The sequence below is a fragment of the Stegostoma tigrinum genome, chromosome 24, assembly GCF_030684315.1.
Source record: "Stegostoma tigrinum isolate sSteTig4 chromosome 24, sSteTig4.hap1, whole genome shotgun sequence".
Lineage (NCBI taxonomy): Eukaryota > Metazoa > Chordata > Chondrichthyes > Orectolobiformes > Stegostomatidae > Stegostoma > Stegostoma tigrinum.
In genome coordinates, this window is record NC_081377.1 from 17,913,777 (window position 1) to 17,936,081 (window position 22,305).

The 22,305-nt window shown below is 40.7% G+C and overlaps 1 protein-coding gene across 2 annotated transcripts in view; it reads right to left on the minus strand.

Moving 5' to 3' along the window:
• Positions 1–22,305, minus strand: part of LOC125465190 (transmembrane channel-like protein) — a 66,482-nt gene that overhangs the window by 6,568 nt on the left and 37,609 nt on the right. Inside the window, exons 1-7 of one of the 2 annotated variants that reach the window (XM_048558433.2) lie at positions 13,429–13,615; positions 12,260–12,340; positions 7,984–8,058; positions 6,547–6,650; positions 4,054–4,146; positions 2,362–2,530; positions 1,029–1,201 (exon numbers count right to left, since the gene is read on the minus strand). In XM_048558433.2, the coding sequence (XP_048414390.1) occupies positions 1,029–1,201; positions 2,362–2,530; positions 4,054–4,146; positions 6,547–6,650; positions 7,984–8,058; positions 12,260–12,296 (651 nt within the window). In that variant the 5' untranslated portion in view covers positions 12,297–12,340; positions 13,429–13,615. Of the gene's footprint in view, positions 1–1,028; positions 1,202–2,361; positions 2,531–4,053; positions 4,147–6,546; positions 6,651–7,983; positions 8,059–12,259; positions 12,341–13,428; positions 13,616–22,305 lie in introns of those variants that run through there. The other variant, XM_048558432.2, reaches the window with a different exon arrangement.

Consider the following 22,305-nt stretch of genomic DNA (forward strand, 5'->3'; position numbering starts at 1 on the left):
GAGAGAGGGGTGCGGCTGCGGAAGGTAGTTGGGATGGTGATAGGTGAGTGCAGATAAGGAGTGGTGGGGATTGGTCAGTGAGGTGGGAGGAACGGATAGGTGGGAGAGAAGACAGACAGGTTAAGTCACGTCAAGAAGGTGGGGTGTGAGAGGGAGGGCTGGTCATTGGATGTGACCAGCAGTGGGGAGATTTTGAACCTGGTAAAATTCCCACTTAGTCCATTGGGCTGTAGGCTCCTGAGGCAGAATGAGGTGCTGCTCTTCCAGTTTCCTGGTGGCATCGTGTCAGAAATCACAACCACCTTACGCATTACTCCTCGAGTTATGACTTTGTTAAATCAGCTGCTGAATGCAAAGCTTCCACCAACCCTCTATTTGAAATTTGGCCTTTACTGCATTCCTTGTTGCTTCTTCTGATCTTGGAACCTTGATGGTGTGATCAGTACTGTGCTATGTTCAATGATTCAGAACAAGCAAAACATCCAAAAGAGTTGTTGGCATCAGCAAACTCATGATATGCGAGTATTAAGCAGAGGACTTCCTGCCAAAGCCCTGGCCCTACAGCACACTAGAAATGCTAAAATGCTTGGCGGGGTTCTTGGACATTAGGATACCTTTAGTTACTGCCTTATGAAAGCAACTTAGCAATTTTTGCCACCATGATGTGGGTGTTTGAGTGTGTTGGTGGTGTTTCGAACACACAAAGATACCAATTTAACAGAAAGCCTTGATTCAAGTGCAGGAGCTACACATCCATATTTAAATTATATAGTTGACTACACTGAAAACAATTGTCATGGAATTTACCTGACTGACTGAAGCTACATAGCATCAACACTGTGGAAATAATTACATTACACAGGCATGAAAAAGAAGAGGTGAATTAGTGAATCAATAAGGCCACTCTCTTGGTTGAGATCTTGTGATGGACTAATCTCATACAAAAGTTTGGAAATTTGCAAGAAATAAGAATGAACATGCAGAATTCCATTTGTAACATCAACTGAGGCATCCAGCTGTGCACTCACACTGCCTATTGTTGTTGGTCTCGTTGTTGGTTTCGTTGTTGGTTTCGTTGTTGGCGTTGTTGTTGGTGTCGTTGTTGGCGTCGTTGTTGGCGTTGTGGATGGCGTTTCCATAGCAGTGGATTCAGTCATTTCCATAGTAGTTTGTGTAGGTTCATAGGTTGACATTATCATCTCTAGAATGCAAACAAAAAAGGCTTGTTTTATGCAATATTAACTGAATAGAAACCTTCTCACAAGATCTACATGCTTCAGGGGTAATTTCTAAGCAGAATCAGACAAAAAAATGCATTAAAATGAAAATGCAAAGTATTGTCAATAATCAAACTGTATTATTCCTCATGCTGAGTGTTCAGTCTTGGCCAATTGTGGCAACGTAGTTTTGAACATTTGTCAACTTTTCAATAACTTTCACCTGCTTTTCTGGAGACAATGTTGACTAAATGCAACAAGAGGACAACATTCTGGCACAGGCAGCCCATATTTTATTCTATTATAAATTAGCATTGATAAAAACGGTGATGAAAATAAATGTCTATGTTGATTTCAGGGATCTGCTTATGAATATTAATTCTATTATACCGAAAAAATATTGTGAAAGGAATGGCTTTCAACATCAAATCTTTCAATAGTGATGTTACTTTATGCCCAGGTAGAAACTGTCGACTGCGATGCTGAACTTTATGCTGGTAACAGGACGGGTGAAATCGTGCCATTTGTATAGCTGTTTAAAATGAAACATAACTATGCCACTAGAGTCACTCTGAAAGATTGTCAGGATCAACAGTGCAATAACATAGCAGTCCAAAACAAATCATGAACAGAGTGTACAGGCAAGAATTTTCCAAACAGAACCTTGCCATTCCTTGAATTTTGTGCCTATCACTAGCTTACCATTTTATTATCGATCCTGAAAAATGCTGCGTTGATAAACAGCAAATTTATCTATTTTCCAACTTTACCTGACTGGAAAGTTCATTAGAGTCATTTAGTAAGTGCTAATCAAATTCTAGTCTGACATTCAATGGATGAACACAAATTGATCATATGAAAGGATATGAGATTCTATAAAAATCTGAGGGAAATTGCTAATTCCATTTGGCCTTCCTAAAGATAGGCTTTTCCATGATGACCAGAGGGAGCTATATGTGTTTTGTCATAGGTTGATAATGCAAGAGAATTATAGATGGTTATTTTGCTGTATACTGTTCGCTCCAGCTTCACACCCAAAGTAAGTACGTTAGATGGGGTCACTCAAATTATAACTTGTATCTGTGATTTACATGGCATATTTCCAAATAGGAATTCTGTAAATCAATACAAAAGATATCAGTACCAGGTTCGCCAGGTAATTCTTGAATTTCGCCATTCAACATCAGGCACAGAGTTGTATTGCAGCATTCCATCGTACACATATTTAGAGAAGAATTCCTACAAATGTTGCTGGTGCCAACACAGTCATCACTACAACCTGCCCAGTACGAGGTATTGGAGGAACGATAGAGCTGTGTAACAAAATGGACATTAATTAAAAACTGTGCTTGGGAAATACGATGAAAGAGATGTGATTGTTAGCAATACCACACGAAGGATATAAGACAATTTCTTCAACACTGCCAATTAGTACCTCATGCAGCGGTAACGTCATTGGATTAGTAATCCAGAAACCCAGATTAACACTCTGGGGGTCATGGATTCAAATCCCACCATGTCAGCTGGTCATAGAAATCTGTCACAGAATCAGAGAGTTGTTATAGTGCTGAAGGAGGCCATTTAGCCCAGAGTGCCTGTAGTAGTTCTGTCACCTGGTGCCAATCTCCCACCTTTTCACCATATCCCTGCTCAACCATTTCTATGCAAACAATGATTCAATGCCTTCTTGAATGCCTCAGTTGAACCTTCCTCCATTAGATTTCCAGGAATTTCATACCTTAACTATTTGTTGTGTGAAAAAATCTTTTATTTTTCCTTGCTTTGCCTGTACATCACTTTAAATCTATGCCGTCACATTTTTATTTCTTTTATAAGTGGGAATAGCATCTCCCTATCTATCTACCTAACCTACAGACATAAAAATGAAAGCATCTCCCTTATCTATCCTGTCAGAAGAGTAAAACACTAGTACATTTTTGATATGATTGTTCGACATTTCTGTCATCCTACATTCTGACATCTTCTGCCAATTTTTGTCGGAATTATCTAAACATAAATGTCATAATATGAGGATTATTGCAGTTCAACACCCTGTAACCAACAATTAATGAGCAAGTCGCTAGCGAGCAACTAGGAGAGAATTGTTAAATGGCAAAGTGAAATGTTTGAGTCTCCCTTGCAGAAAAGTAATTCTTTGGAAATTTCATTATATAGACTAGAGTGATGATATGACTTTTGAAAGTTACCCTAGCTAAACTGACGTTTTCTATCAAGTTCTGAGGGCCACTGGGCCTGAAACGTTAACTCTTTTTGCCTTCACAGATGCTGCCAGACCTGCTGGGCTTTTCCAGCAACTTTATTTTTGTTTTCAAGCAAAGGATGGGTGCAAGGACTGTGATATACACTAATATACACTTGGGACACATTAGAAGATATCTGAAAAAGCACAGCACCTTTCACAACATTTGTTATTCACAAGTATTTCTGTTTTGTCACACAGATATTGGCAGTCATAATAATCTAAATAAATATTTTGAAACTTCTTCCATTTTTGTTTGAAATTAAGGATTCTGTAAGGATAAGTAAATATTTTGTGATATAACATATTGGTTTGCTGCCTATAATGGACTTTGAAACTATTTTGTATTTGGCTTTCCTTCTTTCCCTTTCAACTTGCCAACACATCCACAAGAGCCAGCAGGTCAGTGATTCAGTACTAAAGAATAGGGTACATTAATATGGCTCAGCCACAGAGATGGCTGGGGAGCTGGTTGGGGAGAGAGGTTGAAGAGTAAAACTCTATATTTCTTATGAAGACTGCGTGCATATTTTCTTCAACTCCACAGCTGAAAAAAAATCAGTTGAACAAGCCCACCTCGCAGTACATGTGAGTCTCGGGGCATTCCTCCCAGTCGTCATAATCCTCATAGCAGTTGTATCCTGAACAGTTAAATGTCTGGCAGGAGAACTGTAAACAATTTAAACAATACAATCTATTAAACACAATCTTTAGTTTCAACCTCATTTGATACATAGCTAATATCTTCCATTGTCATTTTCACTAGAGTAGCACATTATTGGCAGGGATGTGGATCACAAATTTTAATACCTCAACGACTGATCAATTCTGATTGTGGAAATGGGAAAATTTATGCCTCAATTTCACACGGTATTTAAACATACTCATTTCAGTTCTGTAGTGAAATCCCGGCTGTCATCCACTAACTCTACATTTTGGGTGAACTATGAATTGTGTCAAACTGCAGTAGTACAGATTAGCTGTGTACACACAGAGTGAGGGCCTGGAAATTTGTTTTCACTCTGTCCAGTTGAAAGGCATGAAATCAGATGCCTGTGAGATGATTTGATGAATCTCTTGTGTGCTCATTTTGCAGAAATGGGTGTGTACCCGTTGCTGTGCTGACCAAAGCTGAAGTTCAGGCCTTTTGCATCAGCAATTTTAGCACCATTATTTACAATAGAATCCCCTTCACAAATCTGATTACCTGAACTTTCCTAACACCAGGCAAGAAAAGCCCATTCCTGAAGAAGGGTTCTGACCCGAAACATCAGCTTTCCGGCTCCTCTGAGGCTGCTTGGCCTGTTGCGTTCCTCCAGCTCCACACTGTGTAATCTCAGACTCCAGTATAGGTAGTTCTTACTTTCTCCAGACAAATAGGTAAATGTTTTTTTTACAAAAGCAAAGATAATGGCTTTGGGGCACAAGCGCCTCTCCCATCTCCACAGAAGTGCTCACCACCATTTTGCCAGTTCTTGCCTAATCATTGTCAACCAACTCCCTTTTCTCTCTCCCTCAGAATCCACCTGATGGCTACTGCCAGCAACAGGGTGAAAACTAAATTTCCAATTCCTGGCATATTCCCAGGAGTCTCATTTAAATAAAGCATGAGGCCCAGTACTGAATGCGTGTTGATCCTATCCAGCGGAGTTGGCCGTTGTACCAATGTCATGTCTAGAATGTCTAAGGACTATGATCTAAGAGGCATTATATTCAATGCTTTCCACCCTATACCACACGTCCTATTGCAACCAAATACAACAGTACTCTTCCTTTTAATCAGCTCGTTTATATGCCAAATTCTGGACATGTGGGCCCTGAGTTTACTCCATGGAAGGATCATTCTATGCAGGGATGGAGGTCTAGATTAACAATAATTTTGTATGTCAAGATGCCGAGAGATTTTAATTCTCAGATTTCTTTTTATTATTCAGGTCTGAACACCCACCTGAACCTGATAGAAATTAGTATCAAGGCAATTGGATTGCATTGGGCCACTTCCAGAGGCCAAATGGGACTCTCATCAGCAGTCAATATGCAATTCAAGGGGGCATGGCCCAGAAGTGAGCAACAGTAGAACTGATGAATGAAAATGTATTGAACCCATTCTGTTGACATCAATCTGCTTTACAAAGAAGCCATCGAGGCAACGGAGCTAACCCACATCCAGTTACAACCGTTATAAAACTATACATTCCACTATCAGATCATAGCTGGACCACTGCGAACTGTGTTGGACCTTATATCTAAAGAAAGATATACTGGCCATTGGAGGAGGTACAGCAAAGATTCACTTGGTTGATCCTGGGTATGGAGGGATGATCTTTTGAGGAGCGATTGAGTAGTTTCAGCCAATTCTCATTCAAATTTAGATGAATGAAAGGCTATGGGCCATGTGCTGGAAAACTGGAGAGAATAGTTAGGTGCTTGCTTTTGACTAGCACAGATTTGCTGGGCTAAAAGGACTTTTTTCTGTATTGCAGACCACCACGACTCTATGTACACTTCAAAATGGTGGACTAGTATGATTGGTATCTTAATTTCCAAGCATTTCAGTTTTTCTTCATTCCTTCTGCAAAGAGTAATCGTGATTGGTGGCAGAAAGCCTGTTGTAATGATTAATCTGGCTGTCTGCTACAAAGAAATCTACAAACTGTCTCTAAAAGCTGGCCTTACTCAGATTCTACTGTTGCACAATCCTTCCGCCAACAGGAACGGCTGCTGTTCTTTCCCACACAGACTCCCAGTTAAAATAATAGATCAAACCCCTGTGTCATCATCAGAATCCAGAACTGGTTTGGGACAGGAATTCAAATTGCCTGCACTATAAAGTTGTAGCTTTTCAAATTGGGATAGGAAAGGAATGAGTCACTCCCCGTTTCATTTTAACGCTTTCTGCCACATCTTCCATCTCCATACTTCCAATTCCAACCTAGGTTCCACTATGTGTGGGCAAATTTGAAATTAGGCACCTTGTTTGCAAAGGACTGAAGGTAATGTATCTCTTCATGGCATGAATCTCTTCATTGCAATCTGTATTATAGAACATTATGTATGAAAATAACTTACATTAACTGGAAAATCAGTTGTATTCATTGTCATATTTTCATAAGAATCTGTCCATGTCATGTTATAATCAGATGAATTATAAGTCATATTCCAGGAGGACATGTCTAAAGTAAAAGAAAGTAAATATATCCCACTTTAAAGAAATTAGTAAATGTATTGTCTTCTATTTTCCTTTCTTGTATTGCTTCCACTATGATCATATTTACTACTCACATATGCTTTTTATTTATCAATACCATTTGGTTGATCAAGAGAAATACACTTGAATGTCAAGATTGGGGAAGGGTACAGTCAGGTTTGGAATCATGGAATCTGTACAGTGTGGAATTCCCACAGTCCTTCGAGTCCACACTCATCCTGGGGGGTGCATCCCACCCAGACCCATTCCCCTATCCCATACACCTACATTTCCCATGGCTAATCCATGTAACCTGCACATCCCTGGATACCATGGGGCAATTTGACATGGCCAATCCACCTAGCCTGCCTATCCTAGGACCTTTGGAGGAAATTGATGCAGATGCAGGGAGATTGTGCAAAGTCCACACAGCCAGTCACCTGAGGGTGGAAATTGATCCCAGCTCCCTTGTACTGTGAGGCCGCAGTGCTAACCACTGAGCCATCATGCCACCCTGGTTTAGGATCACTAATGGGGTGGGCTAATGTCTAGGACGGGGTGGGGTGGGGAAAATGGGTGTTTAAGGATGGAAACAGATGAGGTTGGTGGATTGGGAGAAAGTCTTTCTGCTCCTCTTTGAACACTGAGAGGTTTCCACCTCCCATTAACTGCTGGAATTCTCCTGTTTGTCTGGAGTGGTTAGGCAAGGGGAAAGGGAGGAGGCTAAACCTAAAACAGGTTGAATCCGAAGCACGCAGTTTTTAATTTTTCCAACAACCAACATGCCTCTGGGAGTTATGGCTTATTGTTCGTCACCAACTTCATCCTGACCTGTCCCTGTTAAAACTGGAAGAGGGTACGTGGTTGGATGCCAAGTTGGGTTTGATTTTGAGAAAGTTTAAATATTCATATCTCACCATTTCTGGTTACACGTGACTCTTTAGGTTTCAATGATGTGAACCATGTCCACTTTTGATCTCTTTTTCCATTGCAAAACATTTCAGCTTGTGACTGTCTTCCCATTGGCTAGATTTTTATATCTGACACACCTGTGTATCTGCACCGAACTGTACTTTAGGCATTGAAAGGCTTTTTGAATGCAAATGCTAACAATGGCACATGCTCCTCATGGAGGAATCAGCTCAGAAGGTGTTTACTGAAGTGAAAGTTCATCAGGTATCAGCATTGTGGGGGATGTTGGACACCAGAGACATTTTGCTAATTTATAGTGCTATTTCACACAGGAAAAGAAAAGATGAGTGAAAAGGCCATCTTTAAATATTTCAAGAACAGCTAGATTCATCTTCTAAATATTTTACCTCCATTGTCCTGATCCATGAATGTCTGTGTGCCCATTGCATTGCTGAATAATACAATGCAAATCACAAGTAAACCTATGGGAGGAAACCACCAAGTCAACACACTAAAAATCATTACAACATATATAAAATTATATCACACACCACAAAGCAATGTCGGTATTACACGATTTTATTTACAGTTCGATTTACAACTAAATCAACCCACTCAAAAGATTTATCCCATCACTTACATGTAAAAGTTTTAGCAAAATGACTCTTAAATAGTTTTGGTTTGGTTTGGCACAAGGAAGTTTGTAATTGCACGAAACAATTAACCTAACTTTTCTAAGGCTGCCTTTGCTGTGGGGGGATGCCAGCACCAGGTATAGAAACACTGGTGAGCACGTGCAGGAATATGGTGTCACATTGTACTGATGTCACTGGTCCCAGCTGTGTATGCACTGGTCACCATCTTATTGGCCATTTTGGTGTCTGGGCAAGGAGCTGGATCACTCCGAGGGGTAGGTAGGGAGGAGCAGGTACAACAGCCAGCCCAGCCTCAAGGCACAGGCCCCTGGCTGTGGGAAGAGATGAGGAAAGTACAGGGTTAGGCACTGGTGGGGCAACTCAGTGGATGAAGGGCAGCTGAGGAGACCCAGTCCATATGTGTGTGCAGTCATGCCCTCTGGCCCTTTTGGATAATCACAAACATAGTCCAAAACAAACGCCCTTCATAAGAAGTTAAAATTTATAAATAGTAGGCATGTGACATCTGGAGAAGTAGTTCTTCCGCACAGAGTATCGCCAGCAAAATTAGAACTGCTTTATGTCCCAGGTCAGTTCCTGCAGCAAACTCAAGCATATACTGTGGCAATTGTTTTGGACTGGAAAACATTTCCGTGTAATAATATTCGTGATTGCCTTTTAATAGCTATTTTTAAGATACTGTATGAGAGCTGTGTTGTATTTGGAAAAAGCAACATTGTTCACCCTTTTAAAAGCAGCTTATCGTGTTCAGTCTTTGAAGTTCACTGGAGCGCATCCTACCACTTAATATCTGCTGTCTAACTGTCTCAGCAATCTGTCATCTAAAGGCATTACAACAAGCTGTAGTGTGACAGCTAATTGTAGCTTCCTGCATTTACAGTGACAAGACCTTTGATCACTGTACCAGGCGAATATCTCCGGAAATACCTCGTCTGCAAGATGAGGTGGAAAATTAATACATGTGCAAAATAAAACTACCCTCAGTAGTGGTGCCATGAAACTTATATCAATTAGCATAGAAACCCATCTGGTTTACCATGTCCTTCAGGGAAGGAAACCTTCTGACCTGCTTTGGTCTGGGTGTAACTCCATACCTGTAACAATGCAGTTCTTTCTTAACCACTCTCTGAAAAGGCTCAGTAAGCCATTGAGTTCAAGATAATTGGGCATGGATGGTAAATGCTGACCTTGTCAGTGACAGTCACATCCAATGAAAGAATAAAAAAAGGAAAATGAAGGCCCTGTTGCACCTTCAAACAGAGGAGAAAGTCTGTATGGCAATATTCAAAGAAGAAGGTGAGTTGGGCCGAAGAATCAGTTTCTGTGCTATATGACTCTGTGACAATAACAGCAGCAACCTTCTCAGTGTCCAGCTGACATTTATCCCTCAAACAATACATAAAATAGATGAGCTGGACATTGATTTAATTCAAGTTTGTGGGACTGTGTGTGCAAATTAACTGCATACCTGACAACCTTACAACAGGAAGAACATTTCAAAAGTTCTTCATCAGTTGTAAAGGAGCTTGAGACATCCTGTACTGGAACTGTGCAGTATAAACGCAAATTTACTTGTTTTCTTTTATATTAGTGAGGAGTAAAAATATTGCACAAATTAAATCATCCAATTTCAAAGTAGAGACTAAAACTCTACGGCAAACAGCCTGCGAGAATGCAATGGTTTAGAGCAGATGCTGATCAGCATACTGCCTGGTTTATAAGGATGTAAATTAGAGCTTCAAACTGAAAAATACTATATTCTAGGACATTTGAAGTGTTAATAAGTCGCAAAGATGCTGTTGACTGCCGATTGTGGCATTCAAAATTTGTCAACAAGCATATATCTGGCTATGGCTATCATAGCACTTGCAGAAAATCAGAGATTTAAGCAAACTGAAACTAGTGTCACAAGCAGCTGTTGCAGTGGACAAACAAATGAAAACCAGTCCTGAAGAAGGGTAATACCCAAAAAGTTGACTGCTCCTTTCCTCCAGGTGCTGCCTGGCCTGCTGTGTTCTCCCAGCCTCCTGTTTGTCTATCTATAAATTAATCCCTGCCTGGGATTTTCTCAGGGGCTTTCCCACAAGAGCGTGAGTATGGAACTTGGATGAATGAGAGAATGCAGTTGAGCTAAATATGCTACTGGAAAAGTTCCATACTTGTTAGACTTTTTAAAATTTGGGTGAACAAGTATAAAATGAAAAATAAAATCAAATGCCGTGCAAAACAGATTTTGAATTCACTATTTCCCATTTTCATGACCCAGCTATATGCTAGTTTTACCCGTTGTGTCTTGTTCATGTCTTGATCCTTTTTCCAAATTTACTTTCAATGTTATGCTATGCGCAGGAGTTTTTACGTTGGCATATTATTTGATTACGTGATGTGAAATTTATCTGGTTACAACTTCAGGAGGAGTGTTAATCCACTTAAATTATTGGCTGTGGTGCAACAGGTAGTTACATATCTTTGTCTCTTTAGCACAGAGACTAAGGCCAAGTATTGATAGGTATGTGATTTTGAAGCAGGAGAAAGACAAGCGCCCTGCTGTCCTTACAGTTTGCGGATTTGGACTTCCGAAGATTACATTCTTTTCTTTCCAGGTACATTTGTTCCACAGAGCCTAACCTGATAAAAAAAAGAGCTTCGCTTGTTTACAGTCAGGGAGCTGTCAAGTGGAGATCCTGCTGCTAATGCAGGATGGAGAGAGGGTGTGATCCTTGGGAGTTCCATAAGACTGAGAAGGAGGGTGCCAGTTCTGAGGGAAGGCGGGCAACCGGGGGAGATCCATGACTTTGACAGAGGTGATGCTTTGGACGCAGGTTAGCCAGGCCCATTGCAAGAAAGCACCTATGTTTGGTACTACAACGATACTGGAAAAGCATGGCACATATCTTCTACAGTCATCACCTAGCATTAGCCTGTTGGCTTCCAAAGCCTGTAAAACCTGATTGACCAGGGATAAACCTGGAAGACAGTAAAATCTGTGTAGCCTCATTACGATATTTACTTGAACATGAGATGGTTGGTTTTCCACCCATCCATTCAAAGTGGGAACAGTCCTGACCGAGGTGGGATGGTTTCGGACTTCTGGTGCCTTTACATTTTCAGAGCTCAACTGACCCTGAGGGCAATTTCACATCTGATTGTCTCCTTTCTGTCTGACACCTTGAACAATGGATCTTCTCATGAAAGCATTGGAGGTGATATTACATTAAACAAGGTCATTAAGACCATAAGATATAGGAGTGGAAGTAAGGCGATTTGGCCCATCAAGTCCACTCCACCTTTTAAATCATGGCAAATCATTGAGGACAGGAATGAGAAATAAGGGTCATGTCTCGTTTAAAAATCAAGTAAAATCTATTTATAATAGAGATGTTTCATTGCTTATCTGCAGCATGACACCTTGCATCTATCCCTATGATTGGGCACTAAGATCTGAGCAAAGCACACAGTGGTCAACATATAAAACATTCATGCCTTATCCACCTGAACTGTGGGAAATAGCTTGTAGAATTTCAAGTTTTTACCTGGATTTTGGGTTTTGCCCATTTTAACTTGGATTTTGTCTGGAGATTATTTTGAATTTGGTAATAGCAACTTTACGTAATAGGACGAAGCACATTGTGCAACGTTACTCAGAGATAGCAAGAACTGCAGTTGTTGGAATAACCGAAAACACCAACTTTCCTGCTCCTCTGATGCTGCCTGACCTGCTGTGTTCCTCCAGCTCCACACTGTGTTGTACAACATGACAATGTTTAAAGTCTTCAGAGGTAGTAGGAACTGCAGATCTGTAAATGCAGATCTGAGGAAGGGTCTAGGCCCAAAACGTCAGCCTTCCTGCACCTCTGATGCTGCTTGGCCTGCAATTTTAAAGTCTGGTGTGATTATGACTCAAAGTAGTTCAGCACAATTATAATAGAAAGGCTTAGGAATTGCACTATTTTCTTATGATTGAATATCAGAAATAAATGCTCTTAAGACATTTTCTATCCTCAAAAAATGCAGAGAATGAAGATACCTATAAAATATTGGACTTTGGTGCTTCTGATCACCATCCTTCACCCCTGAGAAAATTCAGTGGGCCGGTCACCAAGTGAATCTGAAAGAAAGGAAGGAATGAACTTTTTGAGAATAAGAAGCTGACATCAACTTTATTTTTCAAAATACAGAGGAGTCTTCAGAGGTCAGCAGATGGTTTGCTGAGTCAGCAGAAGACCTAGAAGAAATGCAATCATGAATATTCAAAAACAAGCAACTGTAGGAAATGTATAAGCAAAGTCCCTTGATTGCAAACACTCTGATAGGATGCTTCCTTGAAGGAAAGTCTATAGAAGGCTCACTGAATTCAAAACGACAATTTTCGATTTTAAGAAATCATTTTGCATTAATTTGTTTAATAGCCTCTTGCCAGCTTCTCCCGGCCATCTCACTAAGCCGGCTAAACTCAAATTGTTGCTGAGTGGTGAGAAAGTGGATATCATGCTCTCCGCCTGACAGATTAACCCAGCACTCACTGCTAATAGACATGTTCTCATTGATGTACTCCCCTAGTCCCATGATAAATGGTGCATCTGCTGGGAGGGCAATGTACTGCTGTAATAAAGCTGTATTAACTGAGCCAATTAGGGGCTTGCAGTTCACTGGGAGAACAAGGTAATTGTATGTTCACTGAGATTTGCAAGACAGCCACTGAAATTTACAACAAAAATATCATGTGAAAGTTCAGTGCAATTTTTAACCTTGGAAATTGTTGTGCTACACAGGTCTTGCACAAATGATTTTGGCAACTTGTTTATTTTAATATAAAAGGTATTTGAAAAACACTGCCCTTGTGTTTCTCAACAAACTGTGCAAAGATTTGCTCAAATGAGTTGGATTCTATCAATGAACAGTTGTCTGCAACTGGAGAAAGCTGAAGTATAACAGAATCTAAAGCAACTTTCTGATCCAGGTATTAGCTTTGCAGAGACTTGTGCTCAGTTACACAACGTGGAACACAGTTGCACTCAAAGACTGGTACTTAATCTAAACAGTTGCACTCGCTTTTTCAGAGGCTGGAACTCTCTGACACAGAAGTTGCTTCTCAATTATACACAGAGACTGGTATTTATTTATACAGACAGTGGTATTCACTTATGTACAGAGACTTTTACTCACTTATATAGATATATATAACATGGTACTCACTTTTACAGAGACTGCTCTCAACAACGACTGCTCCATCCACATTAAGACTGATACTTAGCCAGCAACTGGTTTTAACACAGAGACTTGTATAAAGCGAGTACTCACTTACACAGAGACTGGTTCTATCACAGAAAGTCTAGTGCTTACACAGAGAGACTGGTGCTTACAGAGAGTCTAATAATTATAAAAGGCTGGCATTCACAGAGACTGGTACTCACTTACACAGAGACTGGTACTTATTTGCACAGAGACTGGTTCTCACTTATAGATGGCCGTCTGATTTTTAAGTTTTAATTTTCATTTCATCTTCATTTTAAAAAGGATGTGCCTCTTCACAAAAGCCACATTGTTCTGGTTTAAACCAGTATATAAAGTTTGGAGCCCTGGATATCTGCTGAAGTCATTCCCAAACTGGCCATTGAACAGTTGATACCTATTCCCTAATCTAAATGATGAGCTCAAGAAGTAGGAAAGGAAGAGAGGCTTGTGCTTATGTAGCACCTTTCTTGAATTCCAAAAGTCCTGAAACATGTTAAAGGCAATGACACACTGCTGAAGTACAATCACTGGAGTGATATTGAAAATGCTGTAGGCAATTTCTGCACAGCAACCTCCCACAAATATCAATGTGAACATGACTAAGTAATATGTTTTTGTGATGTTGATTAGGGAATATTGGGCAGGACACCAGGGATCTCTCCTCTGTTTTTCTTCAAAATAGTGTCATGGGATATTTTACCTCCATCTAAGACAGTTGGTGTCTTGGTTTAATGACTTGTGGCATTACAAACTTTATTCCATTTCCTCAATACTACACTGGAATGTCAGCTTTAATTTTTTTGTGCTCAAGGCCTGGGCTTAGATTTAGCCCCAAAGGTTTTGAGCTCAGAAACAGAAGGGCTACCAACTGAGACATGACTCCCACTATTTATTTAGTCTATGGACAGAGAGTACACAGCCAATATTGCCCCACAACAGTCAGCCAAGGCTGGTACTGGATATATAACGACTAAAAGTTATGAGGAAGCACATCAATACCTCCATTTTCATTCTGGCAGAACAAAGTACAGTAGGCAGCATTTCATACATTACGACAGTGAATATATTAGTATGTTTATCATTCTCTGTGTTAGGGGAACATGGGAAGGGAATCAAAGGTTTTCAAAAGGCATATTGACCATAAAAGGCTGGTCCAGGAGTGATGGGGCCAATCAAAGACTAAAATGAACATTAGCCGGAGGCTGAGGTAGTGACTAAATGTCTTGCCTTTACCAAGGAAGAACCAAAGCTTAAATAAGTGCGGATATTGTATGAGATAAAAATAAAGATGAGGAACCAGAAAGTCCAAAATTTTTTAAGTCACCCAGACCAAGTGCAATGCGTTCTCAGTTGCTGGGCTAAGTGAGAATAGGAGTTGCAGAGATGCTGACCATAATTTTCCCAGCCGCCTTAGCTACAAGACATATGCCAAAGGTCTCAATGATTGCAAATGTTACATCTTTATTCAAAAAAGGGAGAAGGATTAGTTGTGGGATTACAGGCTGGTCAGTTTAATGGGTGCAAGATTTTAGAAACAATATTCTGTGAGAAAATTAACAGCCACTTGAATTAAGATGGACAAATAAAGGAAATCTCGCATGACTTTTTAACGGGTAGATCATGGTTGACAAACGTGTTTGAGGTTTTTGAAACGGTAACAGACAGGGCGAATGAGGGCACTGCTCAGTTGATAGCAAGTACGTAGACTTTCAGAAAGCATTTCATAAAGTATCACATTTTAGCTCTGTTGGCAAACTTGAAGTCAATTTTTAAAAGGTGTGGGAGTTGAAGGAGCCAGAGATCAAATGACCTCCTTCTATACTAGTTTGTGGGTGTGTCAGGTTTATTTTCTCACAGATAATGGGAACTGCAGAAGCTGGAGAATCCAAGATAACAAAGTGTGGGGCTGGATGAACACAGCAGGCCAAGCAGCATCTTAGGAGCACAAAAGCTGATGTAGGTTTATTTTCTCACAGATAATGGGAACTGCAGATGCTGGAGAATCCAAGATAACAAAATGTGAAGCTGGATGAACACAGCAGGCCAAGCAGCATCTTAGGAGCACAAAAGCTGATTCATCGGGCCTAGACCCTTCATCAGATGTTATCTTGGATTCTCCAGCATCTGCAGTTCCCATTATCTGTGAGAAAATAAACCTGACACACCCACATACTAGTAAACAACTCCAGAAACAGAGTACAACCAAGAAATCAATCTATTAGCAGTCATGCAGCTTTTAGTTGGCTGCAGAAAAACCATTCTTCCAATGGACAGTCTCCCTCTCATACTCCATATGCCCCTTCCTTCACCCCCATCCTGGTACACTATGTAACCCAGCCATTAGAACAATACAACTCAGAAGGATGAAGGGTCTAGGCCCGAAACGTCAGCTTTTGTGCTCCTAAGATGCTGCTTGGCCTGCTGTGTTCATCCAGCCCCACACTTTGTTGTATTATTTTCTCACATTCCTCTTTTCCATGTTAGGAAGTTCCAGCTCCATTTCAAACAACTTTATCCTGTCTATTGCAGCATTTTCTTTTAGCCAGACATTGAAGGAAGATAATTGATTCCCTTCAGCATACAACCTGACAGAAGACTGTTTGTGGTGCAGTAGAAGTGCCACTATCTCTGAGTCAGAATGTCCAGGTCCAAGCCCCTCCTGCAGCTAGCCACATTGCTCTCACTGAGATAACAAAGTGTGGAGCTGGATGAACACAGCAGGCCAAGCTGCGTCTTAGGAGCACAAAAGCTGACGTTTCGGGACTAGACCATTTTGATGAAGGGTCTAGGCCCGAAACATCACGTTTTCTGCTTCTAAGATGCTGCTTGGCCTGCTGTGTTCATCTAGCTCCGCACTTTGTTATCTCGGATTCTCCAGCATCTGTAGTTCCCATCATCTCTGATCACATTGCTCTCACTGATAGATTGATTTTTTTTATTGTCATGTGTACCAAAATACAGTGAAAAGCTTTGTTTATGAGCGGTACAGGCAGATCACAACAAGCAAAGGATATATTGATCAAAAAGACTTAGAGGCATGAGGCATGAAGGCTACATTGAAGGTTACATTAGTTAAGGCTAGAGCCCATTCATCAGTCTGATAATGGCCGGAAAGAAGCTGTTCCTGAACCTGCTGGTGCCTGTGTTCAGGCTTCTGTATCTTCCGCCGGTCAAAAGAGGTTGTAGGAGGTTCATTACAGGGGCGCGATGGGTCTTTGATGGTGGTGGCTGCCTTTCTGTGGCAGCGAGCCATGTAAATGGAGTCCAAGGTTAGAAGGTTGGCTTCTGTGATGTTTTGGGCTGTGCACACCACCTTCTGTACTTTCTTACGGTCCTGGGCAGAGCAGTTGCCATACCAGGCTGTTATGCACCTGGACAATATGGTTTCAATGGTGTATCTGTAGAAGTTGGTGAGGGACCTTATGGACATGCTAAATTTCCTGAGCTGCCTGAGGAAGAAGAGGCTTTGTTGCGCCTTCTCAACTGTCGCATTTACATGGGACGTCCAGGGCAGTTTGTCGGTTATCATCATTCTGAGGAATTTGACGTTCTCCACCCTCTCAACCTCAGCTCCGTTGATGTAAATGGGGGTGTGTTCTCCTCCTTTCTTTCTGAACTCAACGGTCAGCTCTTTAATTTTGCTGACAATAAGGGAAGATTGTTTTCATTGCATTATGTCACCAAGCCCTCTCTCTCCCTTCTGTATTTTGATTTGTCACTGTTAGTAATTCGTCCCACAATGGTGATGTGGTCAGTGAACTTGTAAATGGCGTTCATTTGGAATTTGACAACACAGTCATGGGAGTACAGTAGGGGCTGAGGAAGAATCCTTTGAGGGCTCCAGTGCTGAGAGTTGTTGTGGAAGAAGTGCAGTTACCTACCCTCACTGATTGTGGCCTGTGGGTCAGAAAGCTGAGGATCCATTTGCAGAGGGAAGAGCTGAGACCAAGGCCATGGAGTTCTGAGATCAGTCTAAAGAGGAAATGGTGTGGAAGAAGGAGCTGCAGTCAATGAGCAGGAGTCTGATATACGTGTCTTTGTTGTCCAGATGTTCCAGGGATGAGTGCAGGACTAGGGACACGGCATCCTCTGTGGATCTGTTATGTCAGTAGGCAAACTGTTGGGTCTCAAGACAGGCTGGGAGATTGGAGTTGATGTGGGCCATGACCAACCTCTCGAAATACTTCATGATTATTGAAGTCAGAGCCACTGGGCGATTGTCATTAAGGCACACTACATGTGTTTCCTTGGGTATGGATAATGTATTTGATTAAATTGGTTAAAAATATTTGCAACTTGACAGAAGTTGTACTGCATCTATGATATTTGCCCTCCTTGAAACGGTTTTACTAGGCAGGCAGACATCGCTCTACCACAAGTGATATTAAAAAACAGCTGTGTTTTCTGTGCTCCTGAGATGCTGCTTGGCCTGCTGTGTTCATCCAGCCTCACATTTTATCATCTTGGAATCTCCAGCATCTGCAGTTCCCATTATCTCTGTGTTTTCCAACTTGTTTTCTCACTTCTAACTCATCTGTACCATCAGAGGCTTACAAGTTATCAGTCAATACAATTTAGAACCAAAAACATCTCCAGAATCATTCATTTTAGGCCAACAGCTCTAATTTCAAGTTATTATGATTTCTGCATTTTTTTTCTTCATGATGTCACATACTAAAATAAATCACTTAGCATCTTCCCTGGACTTGAATTAAAATGACACCTGTCCCTGATACTTGCCATCTATGTGGCAAGTTACACCCCAGAATTAGGATTTCAGCCTCTTAATGGTACCCTGCCGATTTTCCTCCCATACTCCAGTCAGCTGAAAGACTGATCAGCCTCCCTAGCTCACCTATCAGAGATAAAATAATAAATTATTAACCAGACCATGTCACTCCAAACCGCATCATTTCAAATCAGCCAAAAATATCCCACACAGTTTTGTAAAAAAAATGCATGACACTGCAGGATTCTGAAACCTCTTTAACTTACTTTATTTTGTCAACGTTCATGCACGGCAAGTCCACTTGCCTGAAATGAAATTGGAGCTGCAGATAGTGGCAATTCTGTCTTTATTGGGATGGGTGCTATTGGTCATAGCTTTCTAAATGTTCTTGAAATGTGCTTCAATTAACACTACTTAACATTTATTTATCCATGCAAATATGTAAGTCCTGATAAACCATATCATACACAAGATATTATATAATCTGATGGAAGATTGTAAGGCATACACAAGAGACTAAAAAAAATCGAGACCTACTCTAATGCATAAATATTAAATTCAACACTTAAACGAACTGGTGTCAAAAGTAATTAATAAGGCCCATCGATTTTATAAGTAGAGGATTAGAATACAAGAGGGAGATAGCATTCATACAAAGCTCTCATTAGAGATCAGCAAATTCAAGGAGCAGTTCTGGACTTCACATCAACAAAAACATATATCAGCTGTGGAGGTAGTGCAGGTAAGTCCTATATTTGTCCTCCATGAAACGATTTTACTAGGCAGGGGGACATTGCTCTACCAAGTGTCATATAAAAAAGCAGTTGTGTTTTCCAATTTGCCTTCTCTCTTCTAACTCACCTGGGATGGGCATTATTAATCGTAGCTTTCTAAATGTGCTATTCACTAGAATTTTATTGGTCAAGTGATTACTTTATTCTAGTTTTCAAGACAGTGAGCTGTAGGCAAAGTGAAAGTAAATAAACTATTTTGGTTAACAGAAATAGTAGGAACTGCTGATGCTGGAGAATCTGAGATAACAAGGTGTGAAGCTGGATGAACACAGCAGGCCTAGCAGCATCAGAGGAGCAGGAAAGCTTGACATTTCGGATCGGGACCCTTCTTCAGAACTATTTTGGTGGTTGGGAAGTCGGAAGAGAGCAGAAATGGGATTAGGAAATGGTAGCTTGGAATTCTCTTCCACAAATGGCAATTGATAATAATCACAGTGACTTAAATTCATTTACCACCTTAAGCATTACATAATGTATCAGGATGCTTCATGAGAAGCATAAAACAAGGTTTGATTCTGAAACACAAATAAATTTTAGGGCCAAAAAAGTCAATGAAATTAGCTTTATGGAGCATCCTGTCAGAGGAAAGAGAGGTAGTGAGGTGTGAAGAGGAATTCCAAACTTTAGGCTTTGGTAGCTGAAGATTGTCCTGTTAATTCTGAAACAAGCAACACACGCAAAACCAAAAAAAAAGCAGAATTACAGGAATGCAGAATGTTGTGTGGTCAAAGAAGTTAATGTCAGATCAATTGCTATTTATAAATCTTACGTAGTTAGATTTTCATGAGCTAAAGATAGTGTGGGATATAGGAAGAAAATGGATTTAAAAAATTAGATTGCAGATCAACCATCTTACTCAATGTTGGAGTAGGTGTGAACAGCTAAATGACACACTCCTGTTCCTACATTCCTGTATTCAACTACAATAAATGCAATCTTAAGGTGCATCCCTTTTCTCAAAATCAAATTACTGGGTTCACCCATGGCAGAAAAAAAATGGCCTCTGGGCAGTGTATCAAAGGCTATCAAAGTGATGAAAGATTATTGAGATATGCAGTAGAGTTGAGGTTCAAATCAAGTCAACCACGATCTTATTGAAAGGCAGACCGGCTTGAAGGGCTGAGTGGCATACCCTTATTCATTGTTTATATGTTTGTATGCTGTGTATCCATGTGGAAGTAATTGTCTTTTCACAAGCTACAGACAATGGTAGTTCAGAAAAAAATGGTAATTGTTTGGGGTGAATCTTGCATTATTTGGCAAAGCTCAAGTTGCATTGTGTTTCTTGGAGGGTTAATGCCATGGGGTCTGGTGAGCTCTCTCATCCTCTTAACAAACTCTCCACATTAATTATCTACCACATCCCTTGGCAAGTCTCACAGTTGATTTCCTCCATCTTACCACTCACCTTTGCCAGGACAAATTGTCACTCAGCAGATATTCTGGGATTCACCAGCGCACCTTGTGCCTGAGACATCTGAAAAGCTCATTGTGCACTAGGGCAAGCATTATCAGTCCAGGGCTGCCTTGCGCAGTTCCTTACATTTGCCTGGGTATGTACGACTAGGAAAATTGGTGCCCCACTTTGCAGGCAGGGACCTGGGAAGTGCTGCTGGATGAGGTGATGCCCATCTAGGGCTTCTTTCTCTCCCATGACCATCGGTGAGAGGTCACAGAACTAGGCCATGCCAGCCAGCCTGCTTTGATGTTGTTCCTCACAAAAACTAGCCCCACTTTCCAACAATTGGCCCAAAGACTTGTGTGTTATAACATTTCAGATACATTTTAAGGGTTGTGAATTACCCTCCTAGGCATTGTATTCCAGATACCAACCATCCTTTAGGCATTCTGTAAATGTATCTGAGATGTGCCATGAGGAATGTTCAAAGCTGACGCATATTAGGTGCCAGTGACTGTGGGCATAAGATGCTTGTGACCGGTTACCATAGAGTATGCCCCGAGACATTGGTGACTCGTTTTTAAACATGGAGGTTGTTCAGGGCAGGCAGTGGCCCTAATCCGCCAAGTGCTTGCCCTTGTTTCCTGTCTAGTTCTCCCGATGACAAGCTTTGTAAGATGTGAAACTGGATATTATTGAGAAGAGTTTGGCTGCTAACAGTGTGTTTAGCAAGCAATAATCCCTGTCAATTGGCATCTTGTCACTGCTTAGCAAAAAACTCACCATGCTGCTTGTGAAAAGCCGAAAAGATGGATTAAGATGATCTTGACATTGAGATGAGTCTTACTGAACTACTCGTTACCCCTTCGTTTGGAATCCTCACTCCATCCCTCTGACCACCATTCATTCCCTAGCTATGAAAATGGTTGGTTTGAGTTACGTAGGTTCCTGGTTCATTTTGCCTTCAGGGATTGAAAAAAGATCTGCCTGTGCCCAAGTTGGGTGCTCAGTAAAAACATCCACGTGCTCTCTACCAAGTTAAAAACCCCTTTGGTTAATGGGAGAACATCTGGCAGATTGTACATCATAACTTAAGTTTGTTGAACCCCCAAACCTGCATATTTACTTCCAGGCATGAGATTAAAAATTGAGAACTTTTTCTGACAATTTTGTTAGCAAAACCATTAACATGACTTCTTTTTTTTCTAATTGACAGCAGCTTCAAGACTTTCCAGTGTTATTCTTATCATGACATTATCTATTTCATAACTTACGTGTTCTGGTTTCCTAAAATATAATTAGAAACCTATAACAACCCATAAGACAAATGTGAAAAGAGAATGTTATGGGCTTCCTATACCTGTTTAGCACCTAGATTAGCATTGAGTTGTCCAATACATTAATTACGTGTAGTGAGTTGCATTTCTGATGAATGAAGAAAAAATTGAAAAATGATGAACACATACTGTTGTGTGTGTGACTTCAATACTCGGACTTTTCCCTGTACACACACACATTTTAAGCTATCTGTGTGTGTGACTGAAGAAGAAAAGCATGAGGTATGAGTGTTTCAGCATTGCCCACTCCTTGTGCACTGACTGAAGTCACATGTTTCCTTAGTAGATTTACATGTACTATATTTTTACTGCTATTATCTAAATATACACAACTTTGTTGTCTATATTGTAGTCAAATCAGTCTTTAGTCAGTAATTTCTATTGGGAAGCACTGCTCTAGACCCTTGAACATCTCTTAAGTACAAGCAGAACAGTCAGGAACTTGAGAAGTCCTGTGTACATGCCACCACCAAGTGGCTAAATGCAGCATCTGCATTTCCCAAAACACAACATTCAGTAAGAAGAAAAACCTGCATTTTTATGTCATCTTTCATAGCCTCAGATTTTCCCAAAGTACAT